Here is a 23072-nt window from a genome sequence, read left to right on the forward strand (position 1 = left end):
TGAAGAGACCCAGGGTGCTGGAATAGCCCAAGATGCTAACAGTCCCCACTGGAAACCTAGGCAACAGATCTGTACTTCATGAACTCTGCCTGGTTCACATCAATAGGTGAGGTGATGAGACAAGAGAAGAGAAAAGGATACAATTCAAAATCCTTGAATGAAGCTGAACAAGTCTGGTTCAGCTGCAGTCAGGAGTCAGAGACTCAGACCTACCAGACTTCTTCGCATTCGCTGGCTGGCCTGTTTCCTAATCTTCTTCAAAAACTCTTGCTTAGATAAAATATCTCGTTCAAGAAAAGGACACACACATCATGTGGCCAGTTGGTCCAAAGTGAACAAAGGGCCATCTGTTCCAGAATTGCTGGAAGTCTCTGTTTTAACAAATATTTTCTTGGCCTGTAGAGTTCTGTAATAGGTGGTGCACTCATGGCTTTGGGTTTTTTTGTTTTCCACCTTTTTTGGCTTCCTAAATGCTTAGATAGAAAAGGAAAAATAAAATACTGCCAAACTACATGCAAAAACTTGGGAAAAGAAGACAGCCTCAGCAGAGAACAGAACAATATACATGACTGAGGTGTTTCCATCTTATCACTTTTTGCAGAGGCAAGAAACAACCTCACTAATAAATTGGGATGCGTTATGCTGGCTGTAGGAGAGAAAAAGCCTCAGCTCAATAGTGCAACTGACACGAAGGTAGGGACTATCTATCAATGACAACCAAGTCATAGATGGTGACCAAAAGCCTGATCCAATGTCTACTGGAGTCCATAAAAAGACTCCCATTGAATTCAGTAAGGTTTGAATCTGCCACCAGTGCACTATGTGTTTTGGGCACAAACAAGCCTTTTTTCAAGAAGCCTACTTTAGTAAGTGAGAAAAAAATATAAAAACAGCAATACAGAACTTGACAAGTATAGGCTGCATATAAAGCAGATCTGCCTAATTTAATCTCTTAGCTAGAGGCACAAGCCTTCTTCAGTCCTGCATGTATACTCCAAGCTTTTCTGGCCAACTGCCATATGTTGTGGTGGTTTTTTAAATTGTGTTTATAATAAGGAAGGCGTCACCTCCCATGTAGCAGTCATCACAGTTGCTACAAGAAAGCAAGCAGGTCAGTGGCCCAGACTTTTCTTCACAGCTGATCAAGACTCTGTCTCATGGTTTCATGTCACTCTGTGCCATCCTGTAGAAACAAGGTGTCGAAGACGAAATGGGAAGTAGAGGCTGCTCTGAATGGTTAAGAGATAGGGAGCAGTGAATACATAGGAAAGATACAGGGTTTACTTAGGAAGTCTGTTTTGCAGGGGCCAGGAATTCATTGAGGAAGTATAGGGAAAGGGGGGGATGAGAGGGATTGTACCTCAGCTGGTTACACAAAGCCAGAATGACTGGGTGAGGAAAAGAGAGACGAAGGACCTCAGAAAAAGAAAGAGAAGGGAGAGATTCTGCTGTCATCTTAGAACCAGCAGCAGAAGAGGGAAGTGGACATTCTTCCTGAAAATGCTATAGGGGTGCACCAGACTTGCTGTCTGCCCCTTTGAAGATGCTGGCTGGAGGAAATAATAATGAGCAGTTATTGTCTACCCCTAAAGATGTGGAAAGTAAAGACACTGAGTGTTTCTTCTCTAGCAAGGTTTGAGCTAATGAAGGACTTTTTTAATCTGTTTTAAAATTAAGGATAACTTCTCATCCTACAGATACAAGGAGAAGATATAACTAACGCAGAAAGGAGTACATGTGTGGAAAAATGAGTGAAAATCATCCATAATGGCTTAGAGTTGCAGTAGTTATGAGGTTCTGCAATTATGAATAACCATCAAAAGGAATTAGGGTTATATTCTCATCTGATGCATGAGCATAAATCCCATTAACACTAATGAGAATTGTGTGTGCACAGATGGGAAAACAAGCTCTTTTGATTTTAAAATGAAATTCAGAAATTGCATGGGTTAAGCTATTGCCATAAAGGTGTGTGTCTATGCTTGCTATTTTGCTTTTAGCGAACCAGCTGTAGAGCTATTTATCTGGCAGCTATTGGTAGATGTAAAACGCTAGGTTTTCTACCTTTATACGAACATCCATGGAATTATCCAGGGTGCTTTGTGTTACCATGGGTGAAATATTTAAATATTTCAGGAATGACTATTTGCAGAAGACAGTTATTTAGGATATTGCTAATTCCTCACAGTTTATTACAACTGAAATCAAATCCTTACCTGTCTGCCCAACACGTACATGTTCATTTTCAAAGAGTTCTAAAAATATAATGAACGATGAATAAAATCCAAAAATAATGAAGAAAGAATTGACAAAAATACTTCAGCTATTAGTGTGGCAACATTTTGTATTTTTGACTAACAGAAGATTAATTTTGATGCCTGCAAATCATATGTCTGCAGATTAATACACATCATATTTAACCAATATTTTTACTGCTAATGTTACTATAATTAAAATAGCATCAGCAGCAATATTCTTCTGTAATTTAGACTGAAGGATAGAAATAAAAAAAAATACACACAACACCTTTAATCAGAACATTTTCCACTTCAAATGTCTCTCTATATCCTATAATTTTCCATTCTTTGAGACCCTAGAGTTGTTTCTACAGAAATAATAGTGTGCATACAAGAAATAAACCACCATTATGTATTATTTAAACCACAGAATATTAACACACAATTTTTTCTGTAATATTTTCTAGAGCATGGACATCAAAAAGGTGCCTCTGTATTTTCCTAATAATCCTGTGGTGTCACAGCTGCACAACTGTGTTACTCAAAGCAGTTTTGATTTGAAACTTGAGACTTTCTAAAAATATATATATATATATTTTTGAGACACAGGCCTGATCCTGAAAAAGGTTTAAACACCTGAAGCTCCATCTGAAATCAACAGGAATTGCAAGCACTCCACATCTTTCAAATCAAGCTCTTCACATTTGCAATGTTATCCACTACCAGTTCAAATATGTTCAACTTTATTCACATGAGAACCATTGGAGTTATAGCTGTGGTACAAATACTTATGAATATTATCAAAAAGTTATACAAGATACTTTTCAATTACACAGTATTCCATAAAAACATACTTTAATCATTACTGTTCTAATTAAATTATTAAAGCACAGCACACACTAACCTGGAGGCACTTGTGTGGAATCATCAATACCCAGCTGTCCTGTATTCAAGCCTAGCTCACTGAAATAGTCTCTCTGAAAAAAATACAAATAGAGAATTAAAAGCACATTATGAAGAGCTCGCAGAGAGAGATTCCTTCTTTAAAAGTTTATTTAAAAAAAAACCTTGAATTAAATGTATCTTTATATCCTACAAACTAACAAACTTTATACACGTATGAAGTAAATGATTTTAAAAGAAAGAATAAGAATCAGTACAAGATTTTTCTAAGACAGAAAAACAGTTTGACTTACACGCCCTGATTCTCACCTACGTGTGAGCTTAACTCGGACAAAACAGACGGAAGCTGCAGGGAGCCGATTATGGCTCCCTGATTTACTGCTCTGGGTGCAAGTTAGGGTCACCCAGAGGAAGCCCTAACTCTCTCCACTAGCATAAAGTCCCTCGAGAGCCTTGTGTGTGTGGAGAATCAGGTGCAGCAGAGATCACAGAATCACAGAATATCAGGGTTGGAAGGGACCTCAGGAGGTCATTTAGTCCAACCCCCTGCTCAAAGCAGGACCAATCCCCAATTTTTGCCCCAGATCCCTAAGTGGCCCCCCAAGGATTGAACTCACAACCCTGGGTTTAGCAGGCCAATGTTCAAACCACCGAGCTATCCCTCTGATCAACCACATCCCCTTTCCTCCCTGTCTGGCCTACATCCTGTCCCCAGAATGCAGCTGACACACACTATCCTTCCTAAGGTTGCCAGGCATCCAGTTTTTGACTGGAATGCTCGCTCAAAAGAGGACCCTGGCAGTTCAGATCAGCACTGTTGACCAGGCCATTAAAAGTCCAGTCGGCAGCACAGTGGGTTAAGGCAGGCTCCCTGCCAGTCCTGGCTCTGCGTGGCTCCCAGAAGTGCCCGGCACTGCAGCTTCTAGGCGCAGAGGCGGCCAGGGAGGCTTCGTGCACAGTCCCCGACCCGAGCGCTGGCTCTGCAGTTCCCACTGGCGGGAGCCACCTGAGCTAAGTGCCCCCAAGCCTCCTCCTATATCCCAACCCCTTGCCCCAGCCCTGAGCTCCCTCCTGAAGCTCACACCACACGTCCCCTCCCACACCCCAAACCCCATCCGAGCCCTGAGCCCCGTTCTGCATCCAAACTCCCTCCCAGAGCCCGCATCCGCTCCTGCGCTCCGAATCCCTCGGCCCCAGCCCGGAGCCCCCTCCTGTACCTCAAATGCCTCATCTCCAGCCCCACCCCAGAGCCTGTACCCCTAGGCATAGCCCGCACCCCCTCCCATACCACCAACCCCCTGCCCCAGCGTGGTGAAAATGAGCAAGTGACCAAAGGTGGGGGAAAAGCGAGCTCTGGAGGGAGGCGGGATGGCGTGAGTGGGGGGGAAGGGCCTTCGAAAAGGGGCAGGGCAAGGGTGGAGCCTCAGGGAAGGGGTGGGGGGAGGATGTTCGGTTTTCTGCAATCAGAAAGTTGGCAACCCTAATCCTTCCCCATGGGGGTGGAGGGCAGAAACAGGGAATGGCTTGTATAGTTGGTGTCAGAGCCACTTTCACTCACTGTATGCTAGCAGAGAGTTCTCCTGCACAGACTGACTATGTCTAGTCACAGTAATACCATTTTGAACTCTTTATGCTTACATGGCACAAAGTGGCCTTACAAACTGGTCCACAGTATTTGCTTCCAAAATCACCATCACTTAACATTTCTACTTACCCTCCTTCACAATATAAGAGCAAAAAGGACATCCAATGAAATGGAAAGGCAAATTTGAAACTGATAAAAGGTAATCTTTTTTTATTTTTATTTTACACAATGAATAATAAACCTATGGAACCAGAGTAGATGGATATAAATCAAATAAAATCAAATCAATTATTTAAATCATCAAGCTTTAAATAATAGATTTTAAGCATGTATTTACATTTTTTCCTAAAGAAAGGTTGATCCTTATTAGTTGGTAACCATTAAAGCACGTTGACGTATATTTAGTTGTAACAACTTTATACTAAATTTGTGCCTTCTTTTTGATCAAGAGAATACACTACATCTATACAAATTTATTAAAGCAATTAATTTAAGCAGTTTAATTTTTTACTTGTGTCTTGTATCAAGCTCAATAGAGTTGGAAATTCAAATAAATTAAAAATATACAAAAAAAGCATTTTAGTTTCTTTTATTAAATAAAACTAACTTTTTTTCTCATCAAAACATGTTTTGCATTTCAAACAAATGAACATTTATTAAACAAAAAGAAGCAATAACTGTATTTGAATTGAACTAACTGTTGTTTCTGGTCACCATGTCCTTCAAGATTTTAAAACTAGAAGATCTCATCCTCCTCTCACACATGTACTACTTAATATTTATTTAAATGTATTTAAATTAAATTAGTTTGATAGATATTATTAGTAGTTCAGGTCTTAGCATAGATTGTCAATTGAAAATTAAATTTTAAAATCGGCTTTTTAAATTTAACCTGCATTTAAATTTAGATTTAAATAAAAAAATCTGATTTTTTATTTTTATTTTTAAAAATCATTGATTTTTGGCCACTTTGTGTGGAACTCATTGCCACCAGGTGTAACTGAGGGTAAGAGTGTAGAGGGATTCAGAAAAGGAGTAGTCATTTAACAGATAATATAAACATTCACAGTTACATTAGGTAAGAAAATATACTGCCATGTTTCAAGATGCAAATCAACCACTAACTAATTGGGGTAACAGGAAACATCCCTTTTTCAATTCTGTATTTCTTTTTCATTAAAAAGTTCCTTTAATAAATCTTTTCTATATGTTACATTTTATTTACTGACTTATTGTACATCCTTACTCATGTCTTTTAAAAACAAACCTATTAACTAATTAAGATTCCTTTTTATTGCCTAGTATATTATTGATTAGTCAATATATAATAGAACATAAGAACAAACACAACTACACTTACCAGTTCAGGGATATCTTTAACTTTCAGAGGAACCTGAATTAGACCGAGGTGATTTTTGAAACTAGGCTGATCCCCATTTTCATAATTTGGGTTGCGAAGATTCATCAGTACCTTTTAAAAAATAATATAATCTGTCATTCCCTGTGCATATACCTACACATGAGATTGTGGCCCAACAGTATCAGTGTCACAAATTGTGCTTTGACACAAACGTAGTGCTATCTCCTACAGCATTGCAACTCCCAGGTGAAGGCCTAAATTTTCAAAAGCAACTAGTAATTTTGGGCAGTCAACTTCAAAATCCATAAAGGGATCTGACTTTGAGAAAGTGCTTAGCTCCCACTCTGAAAACTGAAATTGAGGCACTGAAAAATCACCTATCATTTTTGAACATTTAGGCCATACTCTATGTCCTAATTAACACTAGCTTCCCTATCAAACAGTACCTGAAAGCTAATAGTACTTTTCTCAATGGCTCTGAATTCTAGGATATTGATCTGCACTCTTTTATTTTAAAAAGAGTTATTCTATTAGTGTTTTGATACCCAGTGCCCTAGGTATTCTGCAATTCCACTGCGAAACAATTTGCCACAGAATTCACCTCTTGCCACAGAATTGTGGCCCAGAATCTCAACTTCCAGTTTTTAAAAAGATATTTCTAGTCCTTATGGTAGCGACTGTAACACTAAACACTTAAAACAAGAGCAAACTGATGAGTGCCTGAGTCTACAGGGTCTGAAATCATAGCTTTGACAGCTGTAAACTGCCCTATTCATCTCAGTCACGATCCCATATATTCTGTAAAGACGAGGACTCCTTGTGGCACCTTAGAGACTAATTTCAGAGTAACAGCCGAGTTAGTCTGTATTCGCAAAAAGAAAAGGAGTACTTGTGGCACCTTAGAGACTAACCAATTTATTTGAGGATGAGCTTTCGTGAGCTGCAGCTCACTTCATCGGATGCATACTGTGGAAACTACAGAAGACATTATATACACAGAGACCATGAAACAATACCTCCTCCCACCCCACTCTCCTGCTGGTAATAGCTTATCTAAAGTGATCATCAAGTTAGGCCATTTCCAGCACAAATCCAGGTTTTCACACACACACACACACACACCCCACAAACTCACTCTTCTGCTAGCAATAGCTCATCCAAACTGACCACGCTCCTTACAATGTGCATGATAATCAAGGTGGACCATTTCCAGCATAAATCCAAGTTTAACCAGAACGTCGGGGGGGGGGGGGGAAACAAGGGGAAATAGGCTACCTTGCATAATGACTTAGCCACTCCCAGTCTCTATTCAAGCCTAAGTTAATTGTATCCAGTTTGCAAATTAATTTGAATTCAGCAGTCTCTCGTTGGAGTCTGGTTTTGAAGTTTTTTTGTTGAAGAATTGCAACTTTTAGGTCTATAATCGAGTGACCAAAGGGATTGAAGTGTTCTCCGACTGGTTTATGAATGTTATAATTCTTGACATCTGATTTGTGTCCATTTATTCTTTTACGTAGAGATTGTCCAGTTTGACCAATGTACATGGCAGAGGGGCATTGCTGGCACATGATGGCATATATCACATTGGTGGATGTGCAGGTGAACGAGCCTCTGATAGTGTGGCTGATGTTATTAGGCCCTTTGATGGTGTCCCCTGAATAGATATGTGGGCACAGTTGGCAACGGGCTTTGTTGCAAGGATAGGTTCCTGGGTTAGTGGTTCTGTTGTGTGGTATGTGGTTGCTGGTGAGTATTTGCTTCAGGTTGGGGGGCTGTCTGTAAGCAAGGACTGGCCTGTCTCCCAAGATTTGTGAGAGTGTTGGGTCATCCTTCAGGATAGGTTGTAGATCCTTAATAATGCGTTGGAGGGGTTTTAGTTGGGGGCTGAAGGTGCCGGCTAGTGGCGTTCTGTTATTTTCTTTGTTAGGCCTGTCCTGTAGTAGGTGACTTCTGGGAACTCTTCTGGCTCTATCAATCTGTTTCTTCACTTCCGCAGGTGGGTATTGTAGTTGTAAGAATGCTTGATAGAGGTCTTGTAGGTGTTTGTCTCTGTCTGAGGGGTTGGAGCAAATGCGGTTGTATCGCAGAGCTTGGCTGTAGATGATGGATCGTGTGGTGTGTCAGGGTGAAAGCTGGAGGCATGTAGGTAGGAATAGCGGTCAGTAGGTTTCCGGTATAGGGTGGTGTTTATGTGACCATCGTTTATTAGCACTGTAGTGTCCAGGAAGTGGATCTCTTGTATGGACTGGACCAGGCTGAGGTTGATGGTGGGATAGAAATCGTTGAAATCATGGTGGAATTCCTCAAGGGCTTCTTTTCCATGGGTCCAGATGATGAAGATGTCATCAATATAGCTCAAGTAGAGTAGGGGTGTTAGGGGACGAGAGCTGAGGAAGCTTTGTTCTAAGTCAGCCATAAAAATGTTGGCATACTGTGGGGCCATGCGGGTACCCATAGCAGTGCCGCTGATCTGAAGGTATACATTGTCCCCAAATGTAAAATCGTTATGGGGTAAGGACAAAGTCACAAAGTTCAGCCACCAGGTTAGCCGTGACATTATCGTGGATAGTGTTCTTGACGGCTTGTAGTCCATCTTTGTGTGGAATGTTGGTGTAGAGGGCTTCTACATCCATAGTGGCCAAGATGGTGTTATCAGGAAGATCACCGATGGATTGTAGTTTCCTCAGGAAGTCAGTGGTGTCTCGAAGGTAGCTGGGAGTGCTGGTAGCGTAGGGCCTGAGGAGGGAGTCTACATAGCCAGACAATCCTGCTGTCAGGGTGCCAATGCCTGAGATGATGGGGTGCCCAGGATTTCCAGGTTTATGGATCTTGGGTAGTAGATAGAATATCCCAGGTCGGGGTTCCAGGGGTGTGTCTAACAAATTTATTTGGGCATAAGCTTTCATGGGCTATAACCGACTTCACTTAAAAACTACTTGCTTACAAAATCTGACAAACATACAAAAAAGTGTCACAGCACACTATTACTGACAAATTGCTTACTTTCTCATTTTGTCTGTGAAACTTTAGTTTGTACTGACTTTGCTAGTGCTTTTTATGTAGCCTGTTATAAAATTAGGCAAATATCTAGATGAGCTGATGTACCCCCTGGAAGACCTCTGTGTACCCCCAGGGGTATACGTATCCCTGGTTGAGAACCAGTGCTATAAGGAAATTCCTCCTTAAAATCCTATATCTGCAACCCTCATTCATCTGATTAATCCAAATTCACGTGACTAGTCCCTCTTGACTTATATGGGACCACTCTCAGGGTCAGGCCCTAAATTAATACATTAACATGAGAAATGACACACCATGGGACATGAGGGGAAAAGGAAAGAATAACAGAAAACAAGAGGAAAATAAACACTACTTTATAAATATTTAAAATAAGGTCAAAATACAAGCCAGATATAATAAGATTGAATTACAGATAAGTATTACATTTATAATTAGCACAACTATGACATCCAGAAGCCCTTAAATGTAAGAAATTTATAGTTTGGTATTACCAATTAGACAAAGAACAACATGTTACATTAATCTTACTTGCGTATGTAAATTAGAATACTTCACTTTTAACATTCACAGTTCCAAAGAATGACAGTTCATATTTATCCAAGCAAAAGTTACAAGTATGCTACATCTCATACCACTGCAAAAGACATTCCATTAAATTTATAAATCATTTTAAATACTAAATTTGCTGATTATGATTCATATTGCTGTGTTTGTCTTTTAAATTTAATTTTGTAAATTAACAGACTATTTCTATGCTCCCTACCTACATTATCCAAGGTTCTAGATAAATTTGTTTAATCAACAGCTGACAGAGTATTATACAGCCATTGATTTTTTTTAATTGTATTTTCATAAGCAATAGCATTCTACATATTGCCATTATTAACAAGTCACCAGCGATCTCTATCGTGCAACAGACCCTTGACATAATTTTAATTACGGCCTTCAGTATTATTAACTATACAAAAGAACAAGTAAAAACTGAGCAATTCTGGCCTTAAAGATTTAGCAGTAAGCTAGTTTTATTCTTCAACTTTTAGTTCTGGTCACAGACAAAAGCCTCAAGTATTTCCAGCTATGAGGAGACTCCCCATCTTCGGTTCTGTATTACGTTCTGTTTTATAAATTATTTGAATAATCTTTGTAGATGGTCTAGAATTTCATCTTTACATGACGCTGTTATTTACCACAGTGAACCTACTTCAAGTAATATTACACCAATCTGCAATTGGAAATTAATAATGAAATAAGCAATGTAACTGTTCATGTTAATAAAGTGACGAGAGTTAGTCCCACGGGATTCTTCCTGTAACATTTCAGAGAATTAGGAGGCTTTCTATTATAGGCACAATAAAAAGGAATTTTTTTTTAAAAGGATGAACCAGCAATCTCTGTAAGTGCAATTCAGCATGATTCCCCTTCCATGCATCCATAAGGTTAGGTTGTCAAAGCAACAGAGACTCTGTTCACATTCGAAAGGCCACTTTACAATAGAAAAATGTTAGAAATTTATTTATTTTGATACAAGCTTAAATTCTCAGGCAAAGAGCACTAAAGTAACAAACACCCTATTTCAGGGACACCTGAAATTATCTGATGTACATGACTTCCTATTGCCTCGAAGTCCTGATTAGTATGCCAAGTTAAACATTTTGAGCTGACATTTTTCTATGCAAGAAGCTCCTTTGCTTAACAGGAATTGAAAAAGTTTCAAGTTTTAAGAATCACCAATATGAGGTGAAATGTAATTCACTAGCAGTTAAAAGTTAATCTTATCAGCCGTTTAGATATGATAATTTCTTATAGATTTAGAAAAAGATAGAAATGTACCATCAATTCTTTAAAGCAGTTTTGTACCTGATTATTTAATGGACAATGATTTGTGTGTTGATTCAGTTTACCCTATTTAGAAGAAAATTAATTTCAATTTCCTATCAATCTGTTGAAGACTTACCATGCACAGGTCCCACTTTACATAACTAACTATAACAGATGTAAATCAATGGCTGGTTAGTTATTTCATCAATACTTACCTCAAGAAAATCTTTAGGTGCATAAACAGGTCGGAAGAGACTTAGATCTGAAATTAACAGGATTTAAAAAATGCTTTATTTAAATTAAAATTTTATAAAGATTCGCAATATATATGAAGTTTTTTCCAATTCTGACACAATGTAACTGTCCCTATAATACATCATGACTATGAAATTTTATGAACAGTTATACTTAAAAAGTTCACATCAATATATAAAAGAATCACTAATTGATGCCATGCACAGCAACCATAATCAGATATTTCATAAAACTGCTATTTAATGATCACTGAGTTACAAAAAGACAAATTGGTGCAATATAAAAGATCCCTGTTATTCAGCCAACTCCACAATAAAATGGAAGCACAAAGGATATACTTTGAGTGTTCTTAAATTGTATAAGTTTAAACAGCTTCAAATCCAATGTGAAGTAAAAATACACCGTCACTTTATTTTCTTCTGCCCCCGGCAGTACATCTATACATTAATGTATCATGAAACTGCTGTTCAGACCATGAAAATTTCCAAGTCATTATCCAGTCTTATTCACAATATAAGACAATACATGTATTTGCGGCTTGCAAGCTTGCTCCAAGCCCTGGTTGATCCAAACAGGGGATCATTAGCTATGAAACTGTACATAATGTAATTCCTATATATTGATTAGCTGTGTCACTTTTAGCTGTTGAAAAAATACATTATGTGAGTAAGAGAAAATTGTTAAGGATTAAATGACACAAAAAGTAAACACTATGATGTTTTTCTTTCAATTAGTGCACTGCTCCCATTACTACTACTAACTTAAAGGTACCTGTCCAAATTCTCTAGGTATTAGTATGTAAGAGAATATATCTACAGACTGCAGGTGTAGATTCAAAAATCCAAACAATAACTCTTCAAATAAATAAATAATACAGTGAATAGGTATTTGTGAGCTACCAAGCACTGAAAACTAGGGAAAAAACAAAACAAAACACAAAACAGGAACTAGTTGCCTTTACAACGGATACTACTTTAATCCCTGACTGATAAATAAGGAGATAAATATGCATTTGCTTTGCTTCTATATAAAAAGACACATTTTATTTAACATACCTGGCTCATCAGTTCCCATTTCATTCCATTTATTAAGAAGTTCTTTTTGCTCTCTAATAGGTCTCTGTAAGTCATAAGAAAAGAAATTGTCTTTTTTAATTAACCAGCTAAAAATCTAAAATAAACCCATCTCCTGTATGGATGAAAATTAGTCTTTTAAAAAAATAGCATGCACTAGAATTTTATTTCTCTCTTTGTAAGTTAGCATCAGCCTTAGGCCATATTCTCTCTATTGCACCAAATCCAAGTAGGGATTGGAATCCCCCTCCTCATGCCATGGGATAGTTATGGCACACTATCGGCTATTGAACCCTTAGCTATGTTTGGCTGGCAGTTCCATGTATCTGAGGATCCACCCTGCACCACCCATGTGCTGCCACCAAATTCCCTCTTCAAGCTTCCAGAAGCCCGGAAGAGTATAGCTCAGTTGCACAAAAGGGGAGTAGATTCCCCTGCGTTTCTTTCTCTGTTCCTCCCCACAGCTTTGTCCTCTGCCTTGTACAATAAACCACAGCAGTTCTGCCAGCTACCAGGCTTTAGGGGAGAGGGACAGGGAAGATTTGCCCTTTAATACATACTTGCCAATTCTGTTCTGTTTATGTTTCAAATCTCTGTAAGTTAATAAAGATGCCAGTGACGAATGGATGACAAAGGGAAGTGATGATAGTGGAATACTGAGCCTTTCACTCCAAGGTCACAAGTTCAACTCTGGTCCCAATCAGCCATGAAAGAGTGTCAATGTTGGTTGTTCAGTGGCCAATGTGAAGTGAGTCAGTGGTCTCAATCCAGTCTGTGTGTATTACTGTCCACACATCATAAAACTATCAATTGGCTCCTCAGTACAGTATTCCCAGCAGAGGCCAACGATTGCAACAGCAAGAGAAAGACCTACCAACACCCTTCATTACCAAGGTGGTCCTTCCAGAGTACAATGGAGGCACACTGGTGGGGATACTCTCACACTACCACTATCTCTACTATCTGTTTTTTCCCTGAAGACTTTAGGCCCTAATCCTGCAATTCCTGACATCAATGGAACTATTTATAAAGTTTGCATAAGATAAGTTTTTGCAGGATCAGGACCACAGTTTCCAAAGATGTGAAGGTGGCACAAGTTCTACATTCACTTTAAAAAGTTAAGTTAATAAACACAGTACCTTTCGTGCTAATGGGATACTGAGTTCTGTACACATGCTATTTAGACTCTTCAGAATTCGCTTCTCCCAGCTTCCCTGTAACATAAACATTTTAATGAATGTAGAACTCCCCCCGCCCATTTTTATAAGCATACCACAGCCTAGTCAATGAATAACTTTAAAAGAAAAGATGATGAAAGGCACTGACATCTGCCAAAAGTTTACATGATTACTTAAAAATGTGAACAAAGGAATGATTTGTTCATTATACAATGAAAAACTTCTTTATTCAACAAAGTAACAAAGAACCAGCAAACTAAGGTTGCTCTCAAACTGTATGTTCTCCAAAAAGCCTCTGCTTTACAGGTACTCATTCTTGGAAGGAAGGCTAGTGCTCAAGCTACCTTTTATACTGGTAGCCATGAGTTTTACATTTTAACCACAATACTGGACAAGCATGCTCAGGGAGGTGAACTGTGTAAAAATAATGCCCCCTCCACCTTTAAGACATGGAGAGAAAGTAAGTAAATATCTTTTCTCGAAAGATATTACACTAGCTACCCATTTTTAGAGAGACTAAAAAGTTCTAGGAATTTGGAATTATTGTATCTAAAGTAAGGCATAGATAGGTTTGGCAGAATTTGATTTTTTTAAATATAATTTCAGCAGATTATATTGATGTTTACTCCTAAGCATTTAAGATTTTTATCTATTTAAATTTTCACAATTGTGGGAAATTATCCGGGAGTCAGACAATAATTCCTTAATGACAGCAGACGCTGAGATTCAAAAAGTTAAAACTTTATAACCATTAAAATACCAATTGTCAACATCATATTCCAAAATATACAAAATAAACAGCCTTAAATCAAACTCTAACAAGTTCTCTAGCAGCATTTTTCTTACTTTGCCCATCAGTAAATTTCGATTATCGATGGAAATATTTTTTCATCCATTTGTGTGTGAACAGTGAAATCAGTTTATCAACATTTACCAATAAAAATCCAGTCTTTCCTATGCATAGATAAGAGTTCTCAAATGAAAGATTAAAAATAAAAGCAGGCAATACCTTAATAATGGGGAGAACAAAAAACAGCTTACGGAGGAATCAGATTCCTGTCATAAATGTAGCATATTTTCAAATTTTACATACTAGGTCAGATCCTCAGTTGGTGTAAACTGGCTTAGTTCCACTGAAATCAATAGGTCAGTGCTAATTTACATCAGCTGAGGACCAAGACAATAAGGTTCAGTAATACTGTGACAGCACTCAATTTATTTATATTTGATTTGTATTAGTTTACTGGAAAATTAGTTATTTTCTTTCTTCTCTGCCCCCTAATGTATTTCAAATGTTGTTTATCTTGATGTTATAGCGATATTGCATATGAGCAATTTCACTGAGGATATACCCAAATTAGGGATTTTAACATTCTCTGTATTCTCCTAGAAGCTGATTCAAACCCTACTCAAGTAAATGGAACCCTACTCCCATTAACTTCACTGGGTTCTGGTTCAGGCCCCTGATTTCCATTTTGAAGAATATATTTCATTATTGTTTATTATTTGTATTCTGCAGCACCCACAGCTTTTGTCCACACACATGAAAACAAAGGCCCGGCATCAAAGATCTTTCAATTTAAGATGACAAGCAACACATGAAGGATGGGGGGGAATGGATAAAACATACATATATAAAATCAAAGTTTTGGTTTTTTTTTAAATCCATAGTCTAGTTAGTGTTAACAGTATATGTGTACAAGAAAATAACCAGCTATATAAATGAACACCAATAAACCCCTCCAAATTAAACACTGGGAAAAATGTTTTTAAAACCAGTAAAATACCTCCATCCCAAAACAGACTCAATTTGTAGGCTTTAAGGACAGAAGGGGCCATTATGATAATCTAGTCTGACCTCATGAATAACACAGGACTTAGAACCTCCCCCAGTAACTAGCGCATCAAGCCCACATCTTTTGTTGCTGTTCCCAATGATTAATTACAAGCACTGCTAACAATTTGCACTTTACTTCTAGTCTAAATTTGTTTAGACCCAGCTTCCAACCATTGGAATTCATTATGACTTTTTCTGCTAGCTTAAAGAGATATCTACTATCAGAAATCTTTTTCCTAGGTAGGTACTTACAGACCATGATTGAGTCACCTTTTAACGTTCTCTTGGATAAACTACATAGACTGAGTTTCTCAAGTCTCTCACTCTAACGCAGGTTTTCCCAACTTGAAATCATTCTTGTAACTCTTTTATGAATGCTTCCCAATTTGTCAACATTCTTTTTGAAGTGTGGATACCAGAATTGGACAATGTATTCCAGTAATGATGTCATTAATGTCAAATGCAGAGGTAATACCACCTCCCCCTTAGCTGCAGAACTGCACTGGGAATTTATGCTCAAGTATATATCTACCACGACTCCTATGTCCATTTCAGCATCCATACATGCATTCCATGATACCATGCATTCCATCTTGTAAGTGTGACATACATTCTTTCCAACTACATGGAAGTTCTTGAGTTTTGTTGCATTTCTTACTGAAAACCTAAAATTCACATCTATGCAAACCTAGATGTTACTTAAGGATACAGACACTCTCACATGCAGCAAAGGCTGTCTTTACACAATGCCTAGAAGTCTTCAGTCCTTAACTGTTCAAGTTACTCTCCTCCAGGAATTTGAATCTGCTAAGTGCTGTTGTAACTTTCATCATCTTGGCCAACACCATGGATTCAACAAGGACCTCCAGAGCTAAAAAGCATGAGTCTACAGCTTGAGCTAAAAAGAGTTAGACTGTGTAGCTGGGGGCTATACAGACCCACATTGTCTGTTCATCAGGCACAGAGGGGATGCACTACATTCACTAACCAGTGGGAATTTCTACAGCTGGAATGGTGGGAGTTGGGTGCTAAGTCATACAGCTTATCAGACTGAGCCTTAACTATGGCGGACATTCATGGGCAGGGGGGAAGAAAAGAAGAGGTGGCTTGGCTTATCTTAGCTCCTATTCTCTCTCTCCACTAGTTTCTTTCTCAGGCCAGTATGCAGGAAGAGGGTCTGGTTATACTGACATATAAATAAGTATCAACATAATTTGTCCTTGTGCAGAAGGTTTCAAAACTACTGCATCAACAAAACTGAAAAGAAGAACTACCACCTGTCACAATGCAGCCACTTTACCCACAATGCTTGGAGTCCTAAGTAAGCTTTCCTGGCTCAACACACACTGCACCGAGATCATCAGAACCACCCACCCTGTCTTTTGGAAAAGGTTCCACAAAACCCACATGCCATGCAGGTTATCCCTTGTACCCACAGCCAGTTTTGGCTCATCAGATATGCTAAAGTCAGGTTTGTTGCTTGTAAAAGGCTCAAGAACATTCCAAAGAGAGGGGAGGAAGACAGACTAGAAAGACAACGAGGAGTCCAGTGGCACCTTAAAGACTAACAGATTTATTTGGGCATAAGCTTTCATGAATAAAAACCCCACTTCTTCAGATGCTGACTAGAAAGAAAATTGATCACCTTTGCTGTACACATTACTGTTTCTAGGAGGCTCCACTGTGCCTCACCAGTGTGTTGGCACCAGAGTAGAAATATAAGTGATGCTCCACAGATCTCTTCAGTGTCTCAGTGCTACACTTCAACTCTGCCATTTCAACTTTTCAGCATATTCAAAGAAGTAATTTGAGTCGATCAAGCTGAAACTGAGAACTTTTAAATAGTTTCAGAGAATAGTCATCCCAAAGAAGAGAAAATTTCACTTGTTGGAAGCCTTCCTGTATTCATTAGAGACCTATCACAGATACATTGTTTCAGACCTATAGAAAGCATTGAGGATATGAAGAGCAGCAAAAAAGTGCTCTTCTTGGCTCAATGAATTATCCTCAAATAGATTTCTTAGCTAATGAAGTCAGGATCTTCCCCCAGGCAGAAGAGAACAGCAATCATGTTTGCTGTTCATAGACACCGCTGGGTATATCACAGCTCTGCTTAAAGCTGCTTTGACTGAGTTTTTGACATTTTCTTGTCTCCAACTACACACTTAAAACAAAAAAGACAGGAACATTAACAGTAAATCTCTCAGATAGAAAAAAGATCAGGAAGAGAAAAAACCCTCTTTTGTGAAAATTTTGTCATAACAAAGGGTATGTTTTCACTGCAGAGTTAACTCAGATGATCAGAATCTAAGTTAGTCTAGCTCAGGTGCAAGAAGCCACACTGAAAGGCCATACTCAAGTTACTGTGTTCTCACTGATGCCACACTCACCCAGATTAGATGGTGTTCCTAAGACTTCTGGGGCGTATCCCATGGTTCTTAGTGCTACCATAAGCTGAGCCGCTGTATGGTTCTTTTCCAGTGAATTGTGGGAGAAATTGTGGGAAGGCACTGGAGGACTACCAGCACTCAAGTGGTTTAGCCTACAACCTCACTGCAGCCTGAGTGAAAACAGCATGTGAGCTCTAGCCCAGTGGCTCTCAGTCTTTTCCAGACTACTGTACTCCTTTCAGGACTCTGATTTGTCTTGCGTACCCCAAGTTTCATCTCACTTAAAAACTACTTGCTTACAAAATCAGACATAAAAATACAGAAGTGTCACATTATTACTGAAAAATTGCTTACTTTCTCATTTTTACCATATAATTATAAAATAAAGCAATTAGAATATAAATATTGTACTTACATTTCAGTGTATAGTATACAGAGCAATATAAACAAGTCATTGTCTATATGGAATTTTAATTTGTGCCGACTTCACTAGTTCTTTTTATGTAGCCTGTTGTAAGATTAGGCAAATATCTAGATGAGCTGATATACCCCTGGAAGACATCTTCGTACCCCTTGGGATACGCATACTCTTGCTTGAGAGCCACTACTCTAGCCTATAACCCCAGCTGATCCAGCTAGTCCACGTTGAAAGAACCACCAAACTTGGATTGGTGCATTTTGTGTGTGGATGGAAGCCAGGTTAGGGGCAACACCCAAGTAAGAGCCTGAGTTAGACATACATTGAAGACTTAATCAAAGACATCCACCAGTTAGGGCAAGTGCTAGGCAAAACTCTCACACTGTCAAAGCAGCAAGTTCTGGAGCCATCCACAGTAATTAGAAATAGAATGCAAAATACTTTACCCCACTAAAATGTTTTCAAAACAGCAGATAGGGCTTCAAAAATCATTTTGCTGATGGGCAGCAAGAATCTCAGATGAGTTCCATCAATCTTTGCAGAAATTTAGCTTTAATTTAAAAAATTCTAGTAATTATGACTGCAAAGATAATTTTTAAAATGTGAACTGAATGTAAACCAATGCAGTGCTGTCTTCCTCAGGATGCAGAAAACTCTCAATGGCTCTGCTGCAACTCAAAACTCCCTCTACATGTTATTTTCATGATTGCTCATTATTAGGAAGCATCTGGTAATAGCCATGGTAGGAGAGTGAATATTTGACTAGATGGAACACTGGTCTGAGCCTGTATGGCAATTCCTATATTCTTTCAGTCTAAAGATGAGAGAAAATAATGTTGAGAATTGTTTAAAACTAATTTTCTGTCCTGAATTTTTTTTTTAAAAAAATGTATCTTAGCTGACAGTTCAAAGAGTAGATGTAGAACTCCAGTTTACTTTAAAACTGTAAAGATTCTGGAACAGTTTTCTATGGGCTCTTTAATGAGTGGTTAGTGGACACAGGATTTTGATTTGAAGGAAGTTCCTTCAGCTTTGACCATTTCTGATCATTTCCCAAAAGCTGAGAAATAAAAATCAAAGACAGAGGAAGAGTTCTTATAAAGTAGCCTTTCTGAACTATTTCTAGTTACATCATTTGTAAAGGTGGCCAAAGATCTGAAGAAATTATTTATCCTTTGGCTGGAGAAGAACTTCCTGAATGCGACATTAGCGAAGGGCTTTCTAGAAAAGCAAGAGTTAAAAATCCCTAGATTGGTTTCAGGGTTCTTTACAGGAGATGGAAGCCTGATTAGGAAAGAGTTTAGATAGCATTCATCAATCCTAAAGTGCCTCCTTTAAAGACTACCAAAAAATGCAGTCTCTTCAGAGTGGACCAGAATAAGATTATTCAGCAGGAGAAATCAGTATTCAGGGCTTTGCAGAATCAAAACATGCTGTGAAGAAGTTTTTACTATTCCTAACACCAGTTCTAAAAGCAAGAAATAGTAACTCTTTAGACTGCCAGAAAGGAAAAGTCAACTTTAGTAACACAGGAAAAGTTGTTAGATTTGCCTTTACGAATCCTAAACAACTTTGAGAGATTATGGTGTTTTTCTTTCAGATTCTGTTTTTCAAAGAGATTCTGAAGAAGGAAAGGCAGATTGACTTTTATGCAGATCTGCAGATGCAGCGTCAGAATCTTTCATATCATTTTAGCTTTCTTTAGACAGAAAGTGAAGAGCTACTCTCAATAGTAAACACAGGCACCAACTCCGTGGGTGCTCCGGGCTGGAGCACCCCTGGAAAAAAAAAAAAAAAAAAAAACTTGTGGGTGCTCAACACCCACTAGCCAATCATCTGTTTGGTGGCAGGCGAGATATGCTGGAGGAGGCAGAGCAGGGATGAGAAGAGGTGGAGTGAGGCAGAGGCCTTGGGGAAGGGGCAGAGTACCCACCCAGAAAAATGAAAGTCAGTGCCTGTGGTAGTGAAGGATTTTTGCTTTATATGCTTTGGGTTTTGGTTTGTTTTTTTTTAAACTATACATTTCCTGTTGGACAACCAAGATAAGAGGAGGACTAACACGCTTTTGCTTGTATTTTACGGGTGAAAAGTCACAGACTTCAATGGGGCCAGATTTCACCACAGCTCTTTAGGCCAAGGAGCATCTCTTTCTATTCATCTGTACAGCACTTAGCACACTGGGAACCCTTTCTTAACCAGGGCCAATAAGCACTACCTCAGCATAAAAAGTAAAGATTAAAAGTATTAAATAAAATTCTAATACACTTTTCCAATCAAAGCTGTTTAAATATTGACTGCCTTCAGGATGTAAATCTTGGAAATGAGGAAAGAGGAAAAAGGGTGAGTTTGTTCATTTTGGGAGAAGATTTGTTTTCACTTCAACGAGGTCCTCAGATTTCTGAGGAGAGGTAGGATAAATGGAGTGGGAGGTAATTACATACATCCCGGTTAGGATCTCCTTCTTTCCTGGGAGAAATACAACAAAGGTGGACCACTACAAATATAAACGGGAAGGGACAAGGGCCCATGGAACAACCTATACTTAAACAATATTCTTCCTTTAGAGAAAGGCCAGCCATATTGAAACCAAATTCAGAAATAATTCCAGCCAAGAAAGGATGGTAACAAAAGAAAAAAAGCCACCAAAACTACCTAAGAATGCAAGAGGCAAGCTGATGTAGGAACTGGCAAGCTGCTCTTACCTGCAGTATCAGGGGTCCCGGGAACTATTAATGGCAGACTGAAACCAAGCCCTCCTACACAACCATCAGAGGTTTCTTTAGGCAGAGGAAATTGCTTCTGTGGGTCTCAAATCCTGCAAACGACTGCCCAGAAGGCTAATTTGGTGTAAAACCTATTCCTAGCATAGAAAGGGGTAAAATGTGGAAGAAAGACTCTCCAAAAGGAATAATTCTGAAGCAGAGCAATAAGGCTACTTCAACAACAGAGATCAGCTCAACTGGGCTTACAGGTGCCAAATTATTTCAGGTGGCTACACAGTTTTCACCAGTACACCTGAACCCATAACAAGAAAAAAAGAAAAGGAGTACTTGTGGCACCTTAGAGACTAACCAATTTATTTGAGCATAAGCTTTCGTGAGCTACAGCTCACTTCATCGGATGCATCCACTGAAGTGAGCTGTAGCTCACGAAAGCTTATGCTCAAATAAATTGGTTACTCTCTAGGGTGCCACAAGTACTCCTTTTCTTTTTGCAAATACAGACTAACACGGCTGCTACTCTGAAACCTGTCATAACAAGGCACAGTCTTATTCAGCAGCTCTCCTGATGGTAGGCAAAAAGGCTTCTATTATTTTTCACAGTAACAAAAGAATTAATGGACAACTAAAAGATGATAAAATATATTTTAAAAAACAAGAGGATGAAGCTGAATCCAACAGAGTGGATTCATGGTGAAGTAAGAGGAAGGGAACAGACTTTTGAGCATGTTAGTAACTGCAGGGCATCATCAAGAGAGAGAGAGAGTAATGAATTTCAGAATGTTCTACTATAGAGCAACATGTGTCAGGCAGACGCCATAAGTATGGACTAAATTAGCAAGGATTTAGCAATTACTGCTAGATAATTTTAGAAACAAAGCACTTTACTCTGGACTCCTGGATTCATAAATTCAAAATAATAATTCTAGAAAATTTAAGTGGGTCAGAAGACTTGATATAACCAGAGGAGTGTTCTTCAGCTGCTAGAAGAATCTATAAACAAACTGAAGAATACTGTAGTTTAGGAAATATTGGAAATGTAGATTTGTTTCAATTATCAATATTTCACAATTCTACTGCAAATGAAATTTAATCACTGCAAGGCTAGAATACTTTGTATATGTTCAATATTCTACCTTTGTGTCACTGACAGGAAACGGTCTTCGGTCAACAAACACAAACATAATTATGGAAAAGACAGTATATATTAAGTGCATATACAAGGATGTTGTTTTTCTATAGCCAAACAGTACTACTTGGAGAAATCTCCAAGAAAACGTTCACATTACGTTCTCTTTCTTTCTACTAAGGGCTTAACTTTACATACGATGCTACAGCAACGCAGCTCCACCAGAGCAGCTATGCCACTGCAGCACTTTAGTGAAGATGCTACTACTCTGACGGGAGAAGCTCTCCAGTCAACATAGTGCTGTCTACATGGAGGGTTAGGTCGATATAATGTTGCTCAGAGGCATGGATTTTTCACACCCCTGAGTGATGTAGTTATACCAACACTGATCTGTTGTGCTGACCTGGCTTTAGTATGTATTCCTTTCCTGGAAATTTGCTTTTCTTTCAATCTTCCCCATCACTCAGAAGTGTACAATGTGTAAATATCAGCCCATTTTATAAGAATTAGAGAATGACACTGATCTGAAGAGAGAAGAATTTGATCTTTAAAAAAAAATTAATGTCTGTACTGGAAAAAATTTGAAATAATCTTAATTACTGAATCTATCCTTAGGTTCTTTCAGAATCTTTCCAATACTGATACTAAGATGTTTTGGATCAAACAGGCTCTTCTTTAGAGAAATGTACATATTAGCTTTGAAATAGAGCTATATTTATTATGGTCCAAAAAAACTTTAAAAAAATTGGACCAATTGTGAACATAGGAATCTTAATGCATTTGCAGAGAAAAAAATCAAATAGGATATATATGAAAAGCAGTATTTTTCAAATAAGGAACTTTGGTTACTGTACCAAAACACACCTTCCTACCTTAAATGTCATGTCACATTAGACAAAATCAAGATAAACATTTTAAAAAATTCATTACCTACACTACAAGAACCATTTTAAAAGTCACTAATGTTTTTCTATCATCATGGACAATGAAAATAGATTAGTGAGTGCCAGTGTTGCTTATATGGATTTTTTGTAGTCAATTTGGCTAGCTTCCAAAAATATTAGGTAAACGTGTTTGTTTTTAAGAAGTTTCCACTGGAATTCTTTATTAGTAGTAGTAGTATTTTCTTAAATTATTTAAACATTTCT

General features: G+C 38.3%; 1 protein-coding gene across 4 annotated transcripts in view; it reads right to left on the minus strand.

Moving 5' to 3' along the window:
* Nucleotides 1–23072, minus strand: part of TBC1D19 (TBC1 domain family member 19) — a 124969-nt gene that overhangs the window by 71980 nt on the left and 29917 nt on the right. For 3 of the 4 annotated variants that reach the window (XR_012668194.1, XM_048848673.2, XM_048848672.2), the window contains exons 5-10: nucleotides 13392–13466; nucleotides 12235–12298; nucleotides 11140–11186; nucleotides 6086–6196; nucleotides 3142–3214; nucleotides 2217–2255 (exon numbers count right to left, since the gene is read on the minus strand). Coding sequence is in view for 3 of the 4 variants with exons in the window: in XM_048848673.2 (XP_048704630.1) it covers nucleotides 2217–2255; nucleotides 3142–3214; nucleotides 6086–6196; nucleotides 11140–11186; nucleotides 12235–12298; nucleotides 13392–13466 (409 nt within the window). In the remaining variant the exon portion in view is untranslated. The remainder of the gene's footprint in view (nucleotides 1–2216; nucleotides 2256–3141; nucleotides 3215–6085; nucleotides 6197–11139; nucleotides 11187–12234; nucleotides 12299–13391; nucleotides 13467–23072) is intronic. The other variant, XM_048848674.2, reaches the window with a different exon arrangement.

Source organism: Caretta caretta, chromosome 4 (assembly GCF_965140235.1).
Source record: "Caretta caretta isolate rCarCar2 chromosome 4, rCarCar1.hap1, whole genome shotgun sequence".
In the NCBI taxonomy this organism is placed as follows: domain Eukaryota; kingdom Metazoa; phylum Chordata; order Testudines; family Cheloniidae; genus Caretta; species Caretta caretta.